The sequence below is a fragment of the Bombus affinis genome, chromosome 6 (assembly GCF_024516045.1).
Source record: "Bombus affinis isolate iyBomAffi1 chromosome 6, iyBomAffi1.2, whole genome shotgun sequence".
Lineage (NCBI taxonomy): Eukaryota > Metazoa > Arthropoda > Insecta > Hymenoptera > Apidae > Bombus > Bombus affinis.
Genome location: NC_066349.1, coordinates 1578518 through 1600503, shown reverse-complemented (window position 1 = coordinate 1600503; position 21986 = coordinate 1578518). Strand labels below are relative to the sequence as shown.

Sequence of the window (21986 nt, the reverse complement as noted above, 5' to 3'; positions counted from 1 at the left end):
GGTTTGCAACGGATACAAAAAGATATGGCAGTGGAAGACCTTCATTTTATATCCCTATAAATATCGTTAGCTTACAAAAATGATGATATTAATTTATATTAGAAATATGAAAATAGTAATAGAAACTGGAAAATTAGTCCACTTAAAATACAAAAACAATGCTTATCATTTTGTGCAATTTTAACTTTTTATTTATACTATCTTATAACAAAAGAAAGTATTGAACAAAATACATCAATAAAGATTAATATAATATTACTTATAAAAGAAAGTTTAATACCAAAATTATTTACTATATAACTTTCACATCCTTGGAATGCAAACAAAAATATTTGCTAAATTGTATATGTAATACTATAAATTGTGATGTGATCAAGATTATTTCTTCCTTCTTCCTTTAATATATTGTGATCAACAATTTCCTTTTAGAAGTGTTTCACTAATGTATTATAACATTAAATATAAAGAAAAAGAAAAATGTAGAAAACAAAAATTAGTTTTTTTTTAGAAATTTTATACTTACGTCCGCTATTTTTTTTTTCTCAAACGTAATTAATCTATAATATACAATATTTTTTTCTTAAATAGATAGTTCGTTAGAAATATTTTGTTGCTATTGTTTTTAGTGAATACGTTCATGCAAGCAATATAATAGATCGTACAATGCTCGTAAATATTAATAGAACGACTGCGCAACGGAATGACATATTACCTACGAGATTAATCGGAGCAGTCAGGTACATTTTCCATTTTAATTAATTTCTCTTCTAAAAATAGCTGAAAATAATACCCATTAATAACGCTTAAATTGCAGCACCATGTGAAAGAAGAGTTCAACACGATCATATATATGTGACGCAAATTAAATACTTTTTTCTTCCAATACTTAATACAAGGATTCTGTAAACTTTAACTTCGTTACAGGTTTCAAATCTCTTGCAATCTACAAAATTTATATTAGCTATTAATTAGAGGCAATCTCGTAATATTAAATAAGCCTTATTTAGCTTAATTTAATGGAAGGCAAAACATTTGCTTCAAGAGCCCTTTCTTCGGATTTTCATCTTCCTCATCATCGTAATTGTGTTCATCGTAGTTACTAATGATCTCATTGTTATTGCTAAAGCCGTACGTAACATCTGTGATACTTAGAGAACTGGAGCATATCGGATTTTCGTACCGGAATGGAAAAGGTGGTGATAACCGATATTCGTTATAATTATTGTCGTTCTCATTCTCTTCGGAGTATGTCATTAAAAAAACATTGTTATGATAACCTCGATTTCTTGAGCCGATGTTCAATAGGGGATCGATTCGAAGCTTTGCAAGTTTGTCTTGTAATTCGTACATGTAACATGACTGTAATTGTTGCTGATTTTGAGTATGACGTGGCACAATAACAAGCGGTTCTTGTCACACGCAGTCTTCTAAAGACATAAGTAATGGGTTCACATACTCAAAGCCTTCGAATTCGCTTTGATCGATCTTGTCGATCACTCTCCTGCAAAATATTTATTTATTATTTATTATTATCAATATATGTATTTATCTTATTAAGAAAGCGTATTCTAGTTTATAAATATATGTTTAAAGAAAAAATATGTAAAATTAATACAAATATAAAAGCTTAAAAGACATATCGTTGTCTATTGTATAAAAATACAAAAACTTCAAATTGATTTATTTAAAATGGCATTCAAATTATTGGCACAATTTCCTTAGAAACTAATACTTTAATTTACTTGAACTGAATTAAATTAAAATTTTCAATAATTTTTCTTTAACATTGAACCATATATTATCACAAGTCACTATTTTTTCAAATGTTATTCTATATTATTTATTCTAATCATATAGATAGAGTTAATTAAAACACGGGATTACACAACTTTCTAAGTTGTTACAGAAAATTCAAAATTAGCTTATTAATATATATATATATATATATATATAAGCTGTATATATAAGCTTATTCTGAGTTAGGAAATTTAATATTAAAGACAACTATTTAAAATTTTATTCTTAGTTTAAAACATAAAAATAAATTAGAAAAATTCTTTTTAACGAAACTTACGGATCATCCGGTGTTAAATGAACTGGTTCATCTGTAAATTCTGGTGGGAAGTTTGCTAGGTCACGATCAGAATCTAATCTTGGTTTATAAGGTGGTGTTACTTGTTTCTGCTCCAACTGAAAATTTATTAATTATATTTAATATACAAAATACATTTCTTGCATGATTAATATCATACACAAGGCATTTGAAAATGACTTATTACAACCATCATGGCATTATACTACATCTTTGGACCAATAGAGATTTGTAAAAAAAAAGTTTGAGATTTTACAATTAGCTTTTCTCAATTTTTACAGCCTCGCTATATCTTTAAATATATACTCTATGCTTTAACATTTTAATACTTTTATATTTCCTTTTATATTATTAGAATTACCATTTCCCAATCTATTGCTTTGAAGAAGGGATGAGCAACAATATCAAGAAAAGCAGTTGGCCTTTTACCACAACCTAATCTTTCGTTTGGATCTTTGCAAAGGAAACCTTTAAGCACGGATGCTGCTTTGACCGATAACGATCTTGGTATACGAATTGTTTTCTGCAAAATAACTTGGAATAGATAATCTTCGGTATTTTGATCTGGATTTTCTGACGCGCCCGCGATATCAAATGGGCTGCGACCTGCAAGCATTTCATACAGAAGTACACCAAGTGCCCACCAATCTACAGAGAAACTGTAATCTTCACCCCGCAATATTTCAGGCGCTATATAATTCGGAGTGCCACAGAACGTAGCGGTTGTATCACCCTCTCTAACACCTTCCTTGCACATTCCGTAATCAGTTAATTTCACGTGCCCTTCGTGATCAAGTAGTACGTTGTCTAACTTTAAATCTCTATATATGATACCTGCACAAAGAAATCATACATCACAATCAATACAAATACATTGTATATTGTACATACATCTCGTACATTGAATATGTTCATGTATCATCCGATTATTGAAAAATTGTGTTAACAATGGATTTATTCTAGAAAATTTAAATCTAAAATTATGTAAATATTCCCCATATAATTAATACTTTATCGTTTTCAATTTTTAATTGTTTTTGTACATCAAAAATTAATCAAATAAATATAATTTTAGGGATGATTTGATATATCAAATACTATAATATCAAAGAAACATAATAAAAAAATTCAATGGAATATACAAAATTTAACAAAGGATATTTCAGTGAATTGTAACAAACATAATTAAATGATAAAATTTTGCCATCATTTTAAATATTCAAAATTTAAGCATTAATATTAATGTAATTATATATAGAATATTTAATCTCTCCCTATAAAAACTATACCAATATGTTCTGTAACTAAGAATAATAAAAAGTTTATAGGCTCATGTTTATATGGCTTCTATTTCCTATTTTTATTAATAACTACTTACTAATAATTAAAGAAATGGAACCTAGATAGAGATTTGTTCAACCTACTAAACGTCATAATCAATACTTCACTTTCGGTATTTTATTTATTATTGTATATTATCTGCATTCTATGCAATATTTTGAAAATTCTTATAAATAAAATCTTCCCAATTTAATTATTTTGCTTTTTGCATTATTTTCATTTTTAAAGGGAAATTAGCCTTAGTTCTTTATGGAAATAACAAAGAGCATTTCTTTTACCTTTTTCGTGCAAAAAGTTCAAAGCGAGACTAATCTCAGCTGCATAAAATCGAGCATGTTCTTCCGGAAGACGGCGTTGTCTTTGCATATGGAACATCAGATCACCACCGCGTACAAACTCGATCACGAAAAACAGACGAGAGGGTGTCTGAAAGCATGAGTGAAGTCCCACAAGGAAAGGATGATTCGAGGCGGTTTCGAACACGTGTTTTTCCGTTTGCACCCAATCGATGTCCTCGTCATCAGTTACTAAGGCCTTCTTAATTACTTTCATCGCGTAAATCCTCTTTGTACGCTTCAATTCAACCATCAAAACTTTCGCATAGGAACCACGACCGATTACCCTAATCAGTTCGAAATCATTTAACGAGTATTGCCTCTGCATATCATTTGAATTATCAGCATCATTTAATGTATCCAACGGCAATTCCTCCCTTTCTTCACTTCCAGTTCCTAAAAATATATTTAATTCAATAAGTAATCAGGTTTAGTCTAATCTTATTTTATAATATTTTTTGAATAATAGGTAAAGGTTCATCTGTTTTTATGAAGAAATACTAAAATTATGATTTAATATAGATTGCTTATTTTAATATTCTGTTAAAAATCTTTAAACATATAATATATTATGTTGTTTAATACAGTTTAATCGATAAAAGATTGTTCTCAACAAAAAATTCTAATTGTATTGTTCAACAATATTCTACTGTTACATTTTTAATAATTTATGTAGCATCAGTATCAAATTCTTATATAGTTTCAAATAATAAATCTTTCAGATGCGCCCCTTTGAATTTCCAAACAAATAATCATAGTTTACGACTAATAAAATCATACAAAGTTCATAACTTTTTTTATAATTATCTTGTATATTAACACATAAATAAATTTTTTGCATATATTTGTAAAGTTATCAATTAAAACCTGATATATTTCAAATTATCGATAGTCTCCTTTTTGTAATACTGTTTTACGATCCCTAACGAAAGGAAGATAAAATTCATTTTCTTCTTAAAATTTGCATATAAACATTCAAATATCCTTACGATTGCGTGAATGCTCCTCAATAATTGGCGACTCTGGTATCTCATCCTCTAGATGAGCTACTGGGCTGCATTGAACAGAATCAAGCTGTTGTTGATCGCCGTTTCTGTCGATCGTTTGCGATTCGGTGCTTGGCATCTGCTGTTGTTGTTGCTGTTGCACACTCAAGCATGGTTTGCGCACCACCTTGTGACATTTCTTGTGCACTAGTAGCTTGCACTGAATACATTTGAACCCCTGCCGACCTAGGCCCCAAATCCGATCCTGGCAGAACGCGCAAAACGCTCGCTACGAAAGTTAGACAAGAAATTATTTGCGAAAGTCACTGTTTTCACATTTTGAATATAACTCGAGTATCGTATGAAATCTTGAGAATAAGAAAGCAAGTTAACTTAATTGAGAGGTCAAATTATTACTTAGGACTTCTTGTTTAAGGAATAAAAATATTACATTTGGTTCATTTTTATATTCGCAATATTATGTATTAATCCTTTCCTAAATAATAAGAATACAATAAAAATAGATTTCTGGTTTAAGAATAATTCCAGTTTTTTAAAAAGTATTAAATACTAATCTATTAACAAGAACTTTACAGTTCTTATTAAAACCTTAACTTTCAAACAAAAAGCCAGATACTAAAAATCGTTGCATCTAATCAACATTGATATTATAATATTTCCAAATTCTCCTTTGTTACAACATGTATATAGAAAATCCAGTACTATCAAATTTCCATCGAAACTCTAAGAACACCATCATTCATACATTCAATTTTCTTAATCATTGCTTACAAAAGTTCTATTCTACTCATATAGAAATTACTTATTCTTTTTGTAATTGTAAAACTTTTTACTTATAATAAATCAATAAACTTGTTATTTAATATAAAGTTATTGAAGTTATTTAACTTCTATCAAATAGTATTATCACATTCTTACTTTTACACACTAAACATTACACATGAATCCATTCATCTCTGGGAACGACCTATATTATTTGAATGACAGAAACATTATTCTCGGTCTTAGGTATTCAATGGACAAATCATTATTATAATCAACGATTAAATATAGCATTTGATGTTCAACATTCACTAGCCAGCAAGTTCCTCTGAGCAGGAATTATAATTTTATCCATCTGTGTGATCTGAATGATGATGCATTGCAAACTTGTGACACAGTATAATTGTGCGTGAATGATGTGTGGAAAATGAAAACATAATAATAAGCTAAAAAAAAGGAGGGGGGGAGTAACAGTGGAGCAGTAAGTTGAATGAAATGATGCTTACCCGATTGAAACGTTTCGCCTGAAATATATGACCATTCACTCGGTACAGCTTCCTCCATCTACGAGCGCCGCGTCTGTAGATGCTTCCTTTGGAAAATGAAAAAACATAAATATCACGAATGAACCAGAGAATTGATCTTCAATATTTGTCCTGATTTTGTTCTCTTTTTTAATTTCAGTTTCTCTTATTACTTCATCCGGAATACTAATTGGACATGTGTAGGCATGTGTCAATGATATTACATGCGCTATCGTAGAGATTCGAATGCTTTTAACGTTAGTTTCTCCTTAATTATGGCAATATAACACGAATTTCATTTAAAGTTATAGTACAATCTCGTTTATAAAGTTACAATATAATTGCATTTAAAGTATATTCCCGTTGGAATACCGCATTGAAAGATTCGCAGTAAAACTGCGATTGGCTGAAGTTCCTCCATATTCCCCGATAGTCAAAACTATCCAACTATTGTACAATCTTGTAAAGGCAAAACAATTGTGTATAAAACTTGTAAACACGATAAGGTCATCTTGATATTTAAGCGCGCGATATTTGAAATTGGAAATATTGACGAACGCAGTAGGAACATATTAATCGTAACTAGAATCTTCTGCTCGGATTTTGTTAATATGTTAACATATTGAAGTCCAACGTTGCGTTAACCTAACATTTTACATTTTTATTTACATCATCAAATTCTGTTTTCTAATATTATGACTATGAATGGGAATTCCAATTCCGTTTAATATTTCGTTCGTTGTTTCATTTATTCATTTTTTCATTTATTTATAACATTACGATAAACTATGGCTTGGTCCTTAGTGGGTTAATATATATGTTGCACCTGATCTTTGATCTATACGATATTTAACATTACATGATCCAAAGATTCAAAAGATCCAACACATATATAAAATTTCATTTTCGACAATTTTATATTAACATTCAGATACTTATACATTTTTAAACATTAGTTTGGAATTGATTTTTCTATTGATTTTCTACATGAGTAACAAATTGACAAAAAATTTTTACAGAATCGTAATTAATTTGTCGAAACTAAACAGTCTGTTAATCTCTATAGTATAAATAAAGAATCAGGTGTACATATAAATTCATGTAAGTGATGAAACTAAAAATAAGCGCGCTAAGATTATCCATGTTTCATGAAAACTAAAACAGATCTGCTTGATTTTAAATGTAGCAATATAACATTCGAAAAGAACAAGCGTCGACGAAAGAAAAGAACGATTCCCCTCAACGTTCTCCATTTTCTTTTATCAACGGTTGATATAGCCAGACTACTCATATTCCTTTACAACAAAATCTTAAACTTATTGTTAATCGAACAACTCGCTGGCTAGTATTATTGAAAAATCGTTGAATCGTGAAATACTGTATGTTAATAGGTTAGAAATTTGTTTCTTTGATGATGAAAACTCACTGTCTTCTCCCTGACAGGGCATCCCTGGCGCAGGCGGCACATTAGGAAAAACTGTAACAAAAATAAATAATTTTTCACTCTCATATCATGTATTAAGTTTTCATTCTGTTAATTAGAATAACACAGACTAAATTTGAAATAGGAATATGAACATCAAAAAAGGCAACTATGTATTTCTTTAAATAACAATTTTATTTGACCTTACTGTTCTTCTCGCGTATTCTTCAGCTCATAATGACCCTTGCAAAAAGAGATTAATATTTTACAAATATTATTGAATTTATATGATTCGTGTTACTTATTATTTGTAGAAAAAGACACTTTTTATAAATAGACTGTGCAAATATGATTACGAGAATAAACATAAAATTGAAACAGATCTGAAGAGAACAGTATGGTTGAACTAGAAATTTTACCTTGAATATCCTAGAAATACACAATAAATATATAATAAATTGAACATGACCAACTTGTTATGTATAGTTTAATATATAGAGTCTCTAATTTATTGTAGTACACTCAGAACGATCAAAAACCCAGCTGTAAGGCACGAAAAGAATATCTTATGAATATTCAGTCATGCAAAACAGGCATCACTATAATAATTAGTCCGGGGATCTACTCTTTTCAATAACTAATTCATTACTAGGTTTTTGTTTAAATTAATACGCTTTTGGTTTACGTACATTTACAACGGTTAACGTGACTTTCTTTGCCACTTTTGTTTGATCTACAAGAAGAAAGATTCCTACTTTAGTTTCAGAGAAAGATTTTCTCTTCTATGGAGGTAGTCCAAACGGCATAACACATTCAAAAATAAGAAAAACAGCAGTACATTAAAAATTGAATTTTCTCAAAATATAAATAATATGCTATAGGAACCTTAAATAATAAATAAAAATTAATTGTATTAATAGAGTAGAAGTAGTAATTATATTAGATTTTGTAAACATGTAAATAACATGCTATATATTATAGAAATTTTAAATAATAATTTAACGTTAATTACATTAATAGATAGAAGACATCTATCACGTTAGAAAATTTTGCTTCATGCTAAGAAATTTTATATTATAGGGATCAAATGCAATGCATTCATTTCAATGTTAGTACACGTATTGCCGAAGCAAGTAAACAAAGTAATTGGAAAAAAATGATAAAGTCAAGAAGTCTTTGAGATAAAATAATTACTATAATAATATAATGAAATTAAAACCGATTTGAATATCCAATACACTCAACTTCTAGCGATTCATATTCACAATTGCGAAATTTTTCATTATAGGCGAGGTGTGAAATAAATCAAGTATATAGCGAAATATAAACACGCTCGACTTGTTATTATGACAAATATTGTATTTAGTATAAATGATAATTAAAAGAAAAAGAATAATATGAATCGTAACGATACAATATACGAAATTCTCGATATAAAATTGATCAATTTAACCCGTTCATACTCGATATTTCATATATATATATATATGCAATATTGAATTTTAAAAATTATAAAAATTAAAAAAATTATAAATTTATTTTCGGTAAATTTTGATGCATTATGTCTCCCTTACAGAATCATCAGAAAAGATATGTTTCTATTGTTAATAATTAGCAGAAATGAATTATTCCTAAAATCTAAAGAAAAATCTTATCTTAAAAGGCTAAACATACATACATATGTATGTAATGATGCAATTTGAATTAACATAAAATAATTAAATATTTTATACGAATATATAAAAAAAATTGTTTTTATACAAGTTTTCTTGTACATAGGGGACATTACATAGTATATATACTTTTCCTATAGTTGCAACAATGAAGAAGGTCACTAAAATTATCTTAGTAAATGGTAATCGAAACTTCTGTAATGTACTTCTATAGAATTAATATTTTATTAGCTAATTGTATACACTGTTTTTTTTTTTTTGGCGACATTTTGTCATTTATTTGTTTTGAATAATATTTCTTATCATAATGTTTGCAAATTGGAATGTTTAGTAAATAAAACCATTGAAAATTATTTTTCATTAATACACGCGGCCTAACATTATCATATTTAAACTGTCAAATTTTGAAAACTCTATGAACTTCTCAACCAATCCCAAATAATATAATAGGATGTATATGTATGAAGATTACAACAAAATACGATATGCATATACGATATGTATATTTTTATTGATTTTTTATTGTAATGACACTATACGAAATATTTTAATATATAATAGCTAAAAATAGAAAAGATCTGTTACGTCCAAATATACGAGAATTATACATTATGAATTATATGTGTGCACGAACGAAGTTTTGTAGAAGTCAAAAGTACAACTGTTAAGCCATAGAATATTTTAATATTTTAGATCTAATATTTTTAATTATTGAAATGAAATAACAATTTTACTAATATGAGACTGATATTAAGAACATAGAAAATTTTAAAAATATTCTGCGATACGTGGAAAATGTAACTTATCGTATTCTTTGTCTGTAGTCTTCATACAGAACAAATATTACGTATATTCAAAGTTAGCAACTGTCTAGTGACTTATGGAGGTGACTATATATACGCATGACTATATATATAGTCACAAAATTATAAAGCTGCTCTTCATAGCTAACGAACAATTCACTTAAATAAAAGCATAAAAAATAACTTGAACCACGTTCAACACATTTTGATATACCATATATAACAATAAATGGAAATACTAACGTAGATCGTGCATAACGCATAACGTCGTCATAACGTTATATCTATATTTCTGTTTAGCTCCGTTTAAAACAACATGGACAAAGTAAAGATGCCGATGTTAGGATAATATACGCAACGTGTTCCAACACTACTTCCAAATCGTGTAACAAAGATAACGATCTATATTAGATCTGGAAACTCGTCGCCTGCCACACAAAGTATATCTCCTACTGTTACTTTCATTCCAGAACCTGATCATAAAACGCAGCCCGATAACGGATAACATTAAATTCGATTGATGCGATCGTTGTTATCGCTTTTATCGCCGTAGACCTCGCTAGCGTAGTTGCAACCGTTGTTTTCAATGTCCGCCGTTATGTCTCGAGCGCGTTAATCGATCGCTCGAAACTATCGGATTGTGAAGCTATTATTATAGGAATTAAAGGAAATCTTTATATGCTGTTCCAATTTTCACGGCGAAATAAAGGGTAATGTGAAAGAAAGGTCAGTAATTGGTAATTTAAGAGCATATCGCGGTTTCGTAATGTAAGAGAAAATATCTAGTGACATATTGTCAAGTGTTTAGTGCGCATATATTGTGCGCATATTTAATTTGGCATGAAATATCCTGGTAAATAATGATTATAAAATGTTTGTTGATAAAATTTAAATTTTTAATAAAGAACTAAATAGAACATCGTAACATCTTAATATTATTCAAGTCATTTAGCTGTCTTAATTCACTTATTTCAATATTAGATCCAGATTCAATACTATATCTAGATTAGTTTGAAGTACTCTTATACGTACACTAAACGATGGCACAAAACGATAAAAAAATTAATCAATAAAATTAATAAACGATGATACAAACGAAATTCATTATCAATCAGTATATCATAAAATTTTTTCACAATTTATTTTTTACAAATCATATAAATAAAAACTAAAACAATAGCAATTGATTACGATACTTTTTATTCAAAACACTTTTATGAAATATTTGTATAAAGTACTCATGAAATACCACATAATTTGTAAATCAATAAAACAATTTTTATTTATTTAAAATATACGTCCTTTTATTTTTTTATAAAAGATTAAAATCTAATTACTTTGAACAACATACTTTTGTTTTCTTCTCAGTTACTTTTTTATCGACCCTTTAAGATATATGATACATATGTTCTATATGTTAAAATAAAAGGAAAACAATTTTTTATTAGTATGTATATATCGAACAAACATTTATTTCTCAATTAATGGAGTAAAGCTGCAAAAAATATTGAGATATTAATTGTAAATATTCAAAAAAAGCTACAACCTAAGAAAGCCTTTTATTTCAATTGCATTGAGTTTTATTTAGAAAAATATAGAAAATCAAGCATCATTTTTATTCAGCTAAAGTATTCTAAATCTTCTCTATGAACAGAGAAGATTGAAAACAGATCTTTCAAATTTTTGTTACAAAAGACAGCAACAAATAAAAGATAAAAAAGAAATTTTATATATCATATAAATTCAAAAGATAAAAATATTCTTTTTTTTACAAGTGAATACAATATTAAAATCATCTTCGTTTTTTTAAGTGAGCTTCTTCATAGTTTTTCTCCTAATATAATACCCTTTAGCATCCTACAAAAATGTGTAACTTTCATATACATATGTACATATATTTTACATCTTTCTTGCCTTAGTCTTTTGAAAACAAAGGTAAGAAAATATTCTGAGTGGTCAATTGTAACTTGTAGTAGTGTACTAAAAGTACAGTAATTTGAAAGAAAAAGATATTATATAGAGGATTATATAGAGGATCTTACAATTATTTATTTTTATTAATAGAAAAAATTATGCAGGATCAAAGTTAGTTGGTTCAGAATTGTGATTCATGATTTTCTTCTCTTAAAATAATTTTATTCGAGTTTTGAAGGATAACAATACCTTTTCTCAAGTGAAATTAGATATACAAAAAGTTATTGAAGCATTTTAACTTCAAGATATTTTAATTTTAATTGTTAAATTCATGAAGTTAAAATTAAATTTAGAAAATATCGATTGATATTTGAAAACATCAAATCCCGCTTTTAAAAAATACCACTGTCCTTCAAAACTTAAAAAAAGAAATGACCCTGGAAGAAGGAAATCATAAATCACAATATTGATCGCTCTAAACCAACTAACTTTATCCTGATACAATTTTTCTACCAATAAAAGTAATTAATTTATATATTTAGGAATCTAAGATAAATATAGCATCCTATATATATATTATAGAAGAACTATACTACTTTTTGATATATTAAAGATTTCTAAAATTTTGCAAAGTTGAATTCATTTGTTTGTTTGTTTTTAATGTAAAATGAAAAATTTCGGTACATTATGATATTAACTAAAAATATGAATAACGTAGATAAGATTTAATTTAACATATTCGCGATGACGTGATCCAGCATCAACAAAGAAAATTTATACAAAACCGTATACATGCTTATCTCCATAACGAATTTAAAAAGTTTCAGTCATTTGCCAAGTATTTTTTATCATATTCAAATGTTTCTCAATAGAAAATTATAGAGCAAGCACATTGGATTGAATTATTAAGTTTCTTGTATCTTTAAGCATCGCAATCTTATTTTCGACGATTCTGAAAAGTGTATTATGTATAGTGCTTTGAAAAAATATATTAACTATTTATATTATATCTATTTATATTATATTTCGGAAATTGTTATCGAATATTTTCGTCTATGTATTTACTTGTAAGCAGATTATGTTTGTACGTCCTGGGTTGCAACATTAGTGGAAAAAATTAGCATGTGAAAGATCATAATCTGAACCTCAATGTTCATAAACTGCTGTTTCATCTTTTAATAGCAAAAATTAAAAAATAAAAATTGACGAACAATAAAACCAAAAAGCAAATAAACTTAAAAGATATAATAATGAAAGTATCATGAGAAATATAGTGTAAGCCACTTAAGTGAAGATTCTGTACAGTGCATAAAATGTAATGTATGGATATATGAGAATTGCACCGCATATAAAGTCGAAAATGATCTTCAATATTACCTTTAGTCTAGATGGAGGGCAATATCGTATAGTGTATAATACAGTTCTAGCCAACGCATGAATTAATATCGGAAAAAGAGATTTTGTTTTAGTTTATTTTTATTAATTTGGACACTACGTTTGAACTTTCGAGTTTTTGTTATTTTTTGTTCATTATGAATTGATTAATTGATAATTCAAAAATTCCTTTTCATAAATTCTCTAGATTCTGGAGAATTAAAATAATTAATTGTAGAACTATTTTATACAAATTCTACCCAAAAAGAAACGAGATTAATAAACAATCGTTAAATTAAAAGGAACTTTTTACATATTAATAATCATAACTATAACTTGTTTTCAAATATTCATATCTTAATAAAAATGTTTCTCTTTAATAAATCGAGAATTCAATAAATTTGTATTCTCAAATAAAACTTACTTTCAATAAAATTCATAAATATTAATAAAACATTAAAAATAATATTAATTAATTAATTTTCGAATGCGAAAGCACGTCATATGTTAAATATCTTAAACTGGAACAACAAACATAATACAATTTACTTATATGCACAGAGACAGTGAAAAATGCAAGCTAGAATATATAATATAAGCGGATACGTAAGCGTCTCAAGTAAGAAAAAGACACTAGATTTCTCTCGATCGACATCGATCGGTTTCCATCTGTACTCGACTCATTGCTCCATTCTTACCACTAAAAACCAGCTGCTCGTCTAAATCAATACCTATATAACGTGCAATCTGAAACTATCTATAAAACCAGGAAAAGAGAGAGAAAGAAAAAGAAAACTAGGAAAACAATAACTTCCAGTAAGTAATTAAAACAGAGTATTCTATTATCGTGCTTCGTAGCAACAAATAATCGGCCTTTTTAAAGATTGAATTGCCTTTAGCGCGGAGCCAGGTGAAAACCTACCCCAGGTGATGTCGTTGAACCAAAACTGCGAAGATCCGCTTGTATCATCGATCAAAGATGGCATAGTCGGTGCAGAATCCGGCTGAGGATTACACGGTCCGTGAACACGACATGTACTAGTCCCTATACCTCGATTAGCGGTCGCGTACATCATCTCTGTTGCAGTAACCTCATCGATATCAACTTCAGAAGTATCATCGACGCCTTTATCGCAGAGTAACTTAATCCTAGACGAGGAGGTTCCAGGCTGTGCGAATATGTCATCACGAGGACTGTTATGAGGCGAACATTCTGTTCTCAAACCGGCAATAGGCTGTTCGTATTCCGCTGAGTCGCTACTGGGCGACGGCGGGTAGGTGCTGGTGCTCGATTTGATTGGTCGATCTCGTGGCAGGACTTGGATAGCAGTGGACGAGGTGGAGGGTCCTCCTTCGACGCCAGGAATCCTTCGCCCAACAGCAGCCGCAGCCGCAGCCGCTGTAGCCGCGGAGTAAGAATAGAAGGAACCACCCTGTATCATCATACTGCAGGGTGGTTCCTCCACTGCGACACCAGGCCCTGTAGACACGCCAGAGGAAGAGCCAGCGAGCTCACCTTGCACTTGCTGCACACCGTACATTCCCTGTGAAATTCCCGTCTCAGCTTGGTGATATTGTTGTTGCTGGTGCTGATGCAATGTTTGATGCTGTTGTTTATCTTTTTCGCGACGCGGCGACCGACCCCGATCGCTGACCGACGTTGCGCTCCAATAGCCCCACGCCATTTTAATTTAGTAGTATTTATCTTGAAGTATTTTTGTTTCGTCTATCCTGGCTGTCTAATATCGTCCAGCAGTAATACACCACTGGCTCCCGTCTTTTGCTCGCTACTACCCTCTAACTCCCACCCCAAATTTTCCCTACTTTCCTTCCTAGAGGTAGGTGCGCACGCTCTTTCTCTATCTCTGTCTCGTTTCAACTGGATATCTTTGCCCGGATTGTCTCTCTCCTTCTTGCTCCTCCGATGATCACTGTCCTCGTCTTTTACCCGTGGCCCGACCTCTTGCAGGAGAACCCGGCTGAGAATGCGACGAGTCAGCGCGATCGATGCTGGTTTATCGCCACTTTTGCTACCTCTTCGACAGCAATTGTTAAAGCTGTGATGTCACCAGCTCTCGACATGAATTGGCGACCATTGAAATCTTCCACCGCGAACTGAGAGAAGTGCTCTGTTATCGTTCCACGTTTCAGGCTAATCAACGTATAATACTATCTCTTTTTCTTTTGCCTCAATTCGAAGTTTTCGCTTTCTTTATTTCGTATTTTTAGTTTGTTTCGTGGTTTTGTTTTCTTTACGTGTCTTTTTGGGCAAATTATAAATTACCTTCTAATGTCCGAATGCGTATGAATCGAGTGTTCAAACGTACTTGCGTGAGAAAACTTCCTAGCTAATCGGTCCGCGTAAGAATATCGACTGCTGTCGCGGGATTCGTTAACTACTGCCGCCGCCCGACGCGCTTTACTCCACGAAATGCGCAAACGCTGGAATAAAGGCATACTCTGGAAAACAGGACTGATTCCTCTTCAACAAACTACCCGACCCTTCCCCCCCCCCCCCTGTTTTCAACTCTTCCTCGTCCTCAATATTCTTCGCTTATTATGGTTTCTTCTTTTTCTGTAGTGCTCTCCTCGTCTTATTATTCTTTCACTGCGTTCACTTTTCACTCTTCCATTGCATCTTCTGATTAGCACTTTTATCAATTTATTGCATCCTTCTAATAAGCGCTCTATTTTCTAGCGTTTTAACGGAAAACGGCTCTTTATTGGTTTCCATTGGCATTTTGAATTATGTATTTTTTGTATACTGGTTGTTCCAGCAACCGTGATACAATCGGCAAGGGGATGGTTCTACGTGAAAAAATAAATTGAAAATACAAGTACAGAATAACATTTTTTCATACGGTCCTTCGTTTTCGAGAAAATCGAAGTTGAAAATTTCTTTAATATACATACGTAACTTGACTAATTACCGACTAGATACGAATAAACAATCAACAAGAAGTTATTCTGCATGCTAAAATAAGTCAAAAATATAGAATAAAATTTTGTCATTCATGGTCTTGTCTTCAAGAAAATAGAGATTGTACGTGTTTAGTTAGAAACTTACCTGGTACACGTGCATGTACCTAATCGATTTTCAAATTTCACATAACACACTCACGCGAGCGCATTTTCTTGAGTACTAAGAATTTTGCGAAAAATGTGATTCTACATTTTCACATATAAAATAATCTTTTATTTACTGTTACCGCCTATCCAAACCAGAATTAGCTAATTTTAAGTATAGTTAACGAATTTTAAAAATCGACTTTTTTGAAAACAAAGTGTCATATGAATAAATTTTATTCTATATTCACGACTTGTTTTTTTATGTTGAATCAACCCTTTACCAATTGTAATTGCTAGGGTATACTGTATACTTAGAAAACTTATTTGTGTAGATTAAACTTAGTATAGAAGCTGAATATTAAATGTAGCACTAATTAAATGCGGATAATTATGGGCTTACAGTACATAAGGAAATATGTGATGCTCTCTGTTAATTAATTATAAAGATATAAAGAATTATTTTTAAATGTTTACAGGGAATGCGAAAGTTTTTAAATGTTTAAATGTTGTTACAGGAAATGCGAACGAAAACAATGGCATGTTTAAATTCAATCCAGTTCATCAGTAAATTAAGCTCGATTCACCATTCGTGATATTGCGACATGATACGTAAGTGTATGTAACCAGTTAGAAAACACTATGACTCTCAAACTAATAATGTTTCGTGAAATATATAAAACACTCAATTATACATATTAAATATTTATTCGAATTTTGTCATATAAATTACGCGATATATATATTTAATGTGAAAAATGTGACATATAATATAGTATATATATATAATATATATAATAATATATATAAAATATATATGTAAAATACTATATATATGTATATACTATAATATATATATATAGTATTTTACATATATATTTATATATATATGTACTATATATATATATATATATATACTATCCAATAAAATATGTAATTTTATAGATTAGTATTATAAATAAATTATAATAAATATTAATATACATGTAGTAATATGCACAAAAATAAATTTTCACATGTAACATTTTCAAACTTATATGCCACTCATATACATACATATAAGGATGTAAGTAATTGAATTAAATTGTATTGTTATTTAAATTTTGCAATATTTTAATATTAATATAAAATAAATTATTTTAGGTAAAAGCTGTTATAACTATATTTTAATTTGAAATGTTGCTTATTGCGCTTTAAAAGTTTTAATCCATACATTTGATAATATATTTTGGAGAATTCTTTTAAATAAAAGCTTACTACAGGATTATATGGTACAGATCTATTAACCTGTACAATTAATGTATACTTTTATTTCAAAAGAGCTATATTTATATATATATATACTTCATTCAAATGTAAAAAGAACTTTTTTTAATATTTTTTAATATTTTTAATATTTAGGTCATTAATTATATAATATTTCTAAATTTCTCGAATAATAAGAAAATTTTATGAAGACACTCATTATCTCAAAATATATTATTGTATAATAAATACTTACCATGTATAGTTATTTCAGTATCCTTTTCTAGTTCATAGAGACGCAAAGCTTCATCCAATTCATGTTGGGAAGCGATCCTACATGGATCTCCTTCATCATCAACCCATTTCATTGTAAATTGATCTGGCCCTGCAGCACCAAATCCACATATTGTACGCATTTCTTCCCGTAAGGTGTCTACTGAAATGCCAGGAGTGATATACGTAATCTGCACTTCCCTAATACAAACATAAGTCATTATAATCTTTTTCTTTCTTTAAAAATTGATAAAATGATAAAATTTCTTGTTTTGTTATATATAATATACAATCGCGCGCGTATATCAATATGCAGCTTACAAAATTTAAAATCTTAACATTAGTTTTCATTAATGTAAAAAAAATCAATAAAAGAACATTATAGTACAGATTATTTAAAAAGGTTAGCAAAAATTGATGGCTATGTTTATGTATATAACTTAATATGTTACTTTTATTGACGACTAAAGTTGTTCATTTTATTTTATCGAAATCCTACACAACTTAAACAATAATCTTCTTTTCTTATCTAGAAATAAATAACACGTAAATGATTTTATAAAATTATTTGTTTTTAAATATTTTGATGCATCTTTAGCTTTGAAGAACAATTATTATCCAAAACCATATAACAATCTTATGGAAAATACTGAATACTAGGAATTATAATATAAATATAAAAATTATTTACATATAAATAGCTACATGGTCAAATAAAATCATAAATAATTGAAATAAGTATTGGTTAAATTTTTTGAACGTTTTACCATGAAAACCTATTTTATATTTTTGTTTTATTATATTTTGCCCTTTTTATTGTACTTTATTGATCTTTGTACATATATTTGGAAGCAAAATGTGTAGGATTTACTTAATTCATCAATACATAACTGTTCTATCAATGTAGCTTATATACGCATAAACTTATATATTTTTATGTTTTCATTTCATATTTCATTTTTTTATATTTCATATTTATATTTTATATTTCATTTTATATTCGTCCATTACAAGCTTAAGTAATAAATGAATTTCAAATATAAGTTAGAAAGTAATATCACAAAAATTATTAAGTAGATATGTAAGTAGAGAACAGTATTTCTTTGTATATATTTTTATATCCATATACAATAAATCCACATAAAAATAATTTTATACTGAAAATATATACATGTACACTGAATGCACAAGTACTACATACATTATAAGGTACCTAATGCTAACCCTAGCTATTACTATAAAACTGTATTAATACATATGTATCATTATCGTACACAAAATATTTTATCAGCTAAGTAGTAATTTAAATAGTAATAACAACAATAATAGTATTTGTATTGAATTAAAAATAAGTCAATTACAAAAAGAAAATGTATATATTTAAAACTAACTTCTTTTATTATTGAACGTTACTTGTATTGAGCTCAATAGCATTAAACTAATAATTGCATAAGTTCATGATTTCAATTAACATTGCCATATTCTAAGCAAAAATAATATCATAAAATAATATTAATTAATATCAAATTAATATTTATTATCATAAACATGTACATACTACTTTATCTTTGACAAAAAATTTGTCTATATCTATATTCCCAAATTTTCTTTAGTATTTTAACTAACAATTTAATATACTTGTTTTATTAACTCTAACTTATTAAATTAAGATTCCAAATAAATCATTTGTATTACCCATTATAAACGATTTTCACTCGAATATCATCGCTTTCTATTGTCTGTGTAGGCATTTTTATTTGGTACCAGAACTCTTCTTCCTACTGAAAAAAATTATATTATTATCAAGCAAAGCAACATTAATAGAAATAAATTAATTACACAATGATAAACATTGCAATAGATATTTAATTATAAATTTGTTATTTATTATAAATTTGCTTATTGATTATAAATTTGTTATTTATTTACAATATTATACATTCCTTCCTAAATTACTTTTCTCCTCAAACTAGTAAAATATACAAATTTTGTAATTAAGATTTTTATATTCAGAAATAATATAATGTAACTGTAATATTCCTAAATCAGTTACTATAAAAGTTTATTATGACATAATAAACGAGAACGACATGATTAGGAACATACAAATTCAAAAGAACAATTCTCTATATTTATTCTTATACGTTTTAAAAGTCAATTAAAATAATTGAAACTTACGAACTAAAGTATTTAATAATCATTGTAATACACAAAAACTAGTTCAATTGAACTATCTCAATTTTGATATACGTACAAGTTTTAATTCGAGTACGATGATTTTCTCCGAAAAATGCTTGAATTTCTACGCCGAATAAAATATTTTGCTGTATTTCTTCAAAAGAAAGAGACGGGTGTCTTATTTCATAAATTATTTGCTAGAAGGAATCATATAACAAACACAAAATTGGAAAGCACTTAACATAGCAAAACGCGTTATCACTTGGCAGCCGCCATGTTTATTAGATACACATCTTCATAAGGAAATCTCTATTTTCTCTATAAAACGACGCATATGTATAGGTATATTCCATTTATCAGAAAAATGTATCTTTCGAAAGAATTTATTAAAAAAATTTGAGCAAAAATTTAATTATCATCATTATAATTCCGATATCAACTAAATTATTTTATCACAATTAATTGATCGTGATCAGTCATGACTATATGATGAAAATTATTCAGTTTACTCAAAAATTATAAATATGTAATGCCACTTTTACAAGTGAATTTGTATTGATATGATTTAAATTAATGTATATAACTATAATATTATAAAAAATGTATATAGATGCATATAACAACGCTGTATTTAAATATTATGTACTTTTATTTTAAAATTGAATGATATATATAGTACTTGTACTTATATCTTACATACTATTATTTAATTTTATTACAATATCTTATATATCAATATCGTATATGTCAGTTATATAATAATTACAATTTATAATTTATTAATACATCTTTCGTAATTTGTATCACCAATCTATTTGCACAAGAAATTAAAAATCCTTACTATTAGTACTTTATATTCTTCTTATTAACTTGGGATACGATAGGTAATTATAAGAATTTTAAGGCGTGGTGAATTTCTGCAGTTATCTTCAATAACATTGCAAAAATATATAATTACATAGTAATTAAGAAATTTGTTAATAATTGCTATTTTGTTAGAAAACAAATTTATATTTTACATACATATCATTTATAATTTCTTAAATAAATAAATAAATAAATATATATATATATATTTCTATCCTATGATTATTATGTCTTTTAAATAAATTCAGTTATAATCTACTTTACGAAACTATATCATACAATGTTACATTTTACAAAATACTTTTTATGGATAGTGGGAATACTCTTTAATTATAAAACTTCCATTTATATATAATAATAATGTTAATGATTTGATATCAGTATATACATATATTAAGAAATCGCCCGTCTTTTGAGTCGAAAAAAATCAAGATGGAGAAGAAGAAAAGGTTTCGCTCTGTGAAACAGACGGAGACGAATATAGTGTCTCTGTCTTTGTTTGAAACATTCATAGTATCTATGTATACATACATACATGTTACGCATGCGCAAAACGGGACCTGTTTCTTGCCCTCCATCTTGATTTTTTTCAACTCAAAAGATGGACGGATTGTCAATGCTTTCAGTATAGAATTGTCTAGACTTGTTTATGCGACCGTACCCTCACCAAGTCCACATGTACATCAGTGAGAAAAACAAAAATGATAAGAAATAAAAAAAATGAAATTATAGATAAAGAAATGGAAAAGATAAAGAAACAAGCGCTTCGGACAAAGCAAGGCAAGATCGGATAGTTGAACTGTTAACATCAAAAACAGGTGGTGCTTGTATACCACCAGCAAAGTTATGAATAATATAAGTTGAGATCATTGATAAATCAGAAAGTCCATGCATAGAAAGTCCTAAAAAAATCTCTACATGTTTACATTAATAAAGTTCATGTCAGTAATATGTGACTTATAATTCAAGAACTTGAAAGAAAATATTGTTAGAAGTAGAGGTTTGCTCACTAAGTCTATTGTATAAGCTCAAGCAACATCTTCACTGTTTACATCCATTTATGCAGCCCTTACTGCAATCATTAATTCTAGATTCTCAAATATAGGACA

The 21986-nt window shown here is 28.4% G+C and overlaps 1 protein-coding gene and 1 long non-coding RNA gene across 6 annotated transcripts; one reads left to right on the top strand and one right to left on the bottom strand.

Annotated features, from left to right (window-relative positions):
* Window positions 1-1185: 1185 nt before the first annotated feature.
* On the bottom strand, window positions 1186-20315 carry LOC126917916 (atypical protein kinase C). 5 transcript variants are annotated; one of them, XM_050725344.1, is made up of 10 exons: window positions 20087-20315; window positions 19528-19613; window positions 17816-18033; window positions 7488-7538; window positions 6044-6129; window positions 4758-5043; window positions 3712-4164; window positions 2454-2926; window positions 2075-2190; window positions 1186-1501 (listed from the first exon to the last, which is right to left on the bottom strand). In XM_050725344.1, exons 2-10 carry the CDS (start codon window positions 19581-19583, stop codon window positions 1414-1416), a joined length of 1827 nt encoding a protein of 608 aa, XP_050581301.1. In that variant the 5' UTR covers window positions 19584-19613; window positions 20087-20315; the 3' UTR covers window positions 1186-1413. The 5 variants fall into 5 exon arrangements, with proteins under 5 accessions (XP_050581301.1, XP_050581302.1, XP_050581303.1 ...); XM_050725345.1 differs by having other exon boundaries at window positions 19528-19610; XM_050725346.1 differs by lacking the exon at window positions 7488-7538.
* Window positions 10546-14294, top strand: LOC126917922 (uncharacterized). Its single transcript, XR_007711137.1, has 3 exons — window positions 10546-10686; window positions 13810-14064; window positions 14148-14294. It is a non-coding gene; the product is annotated as an uncharacterized LOC126917922 (long non-coding RNA).
* Window positions 20316-21986: the final 1671 nt, after the last annotated feature.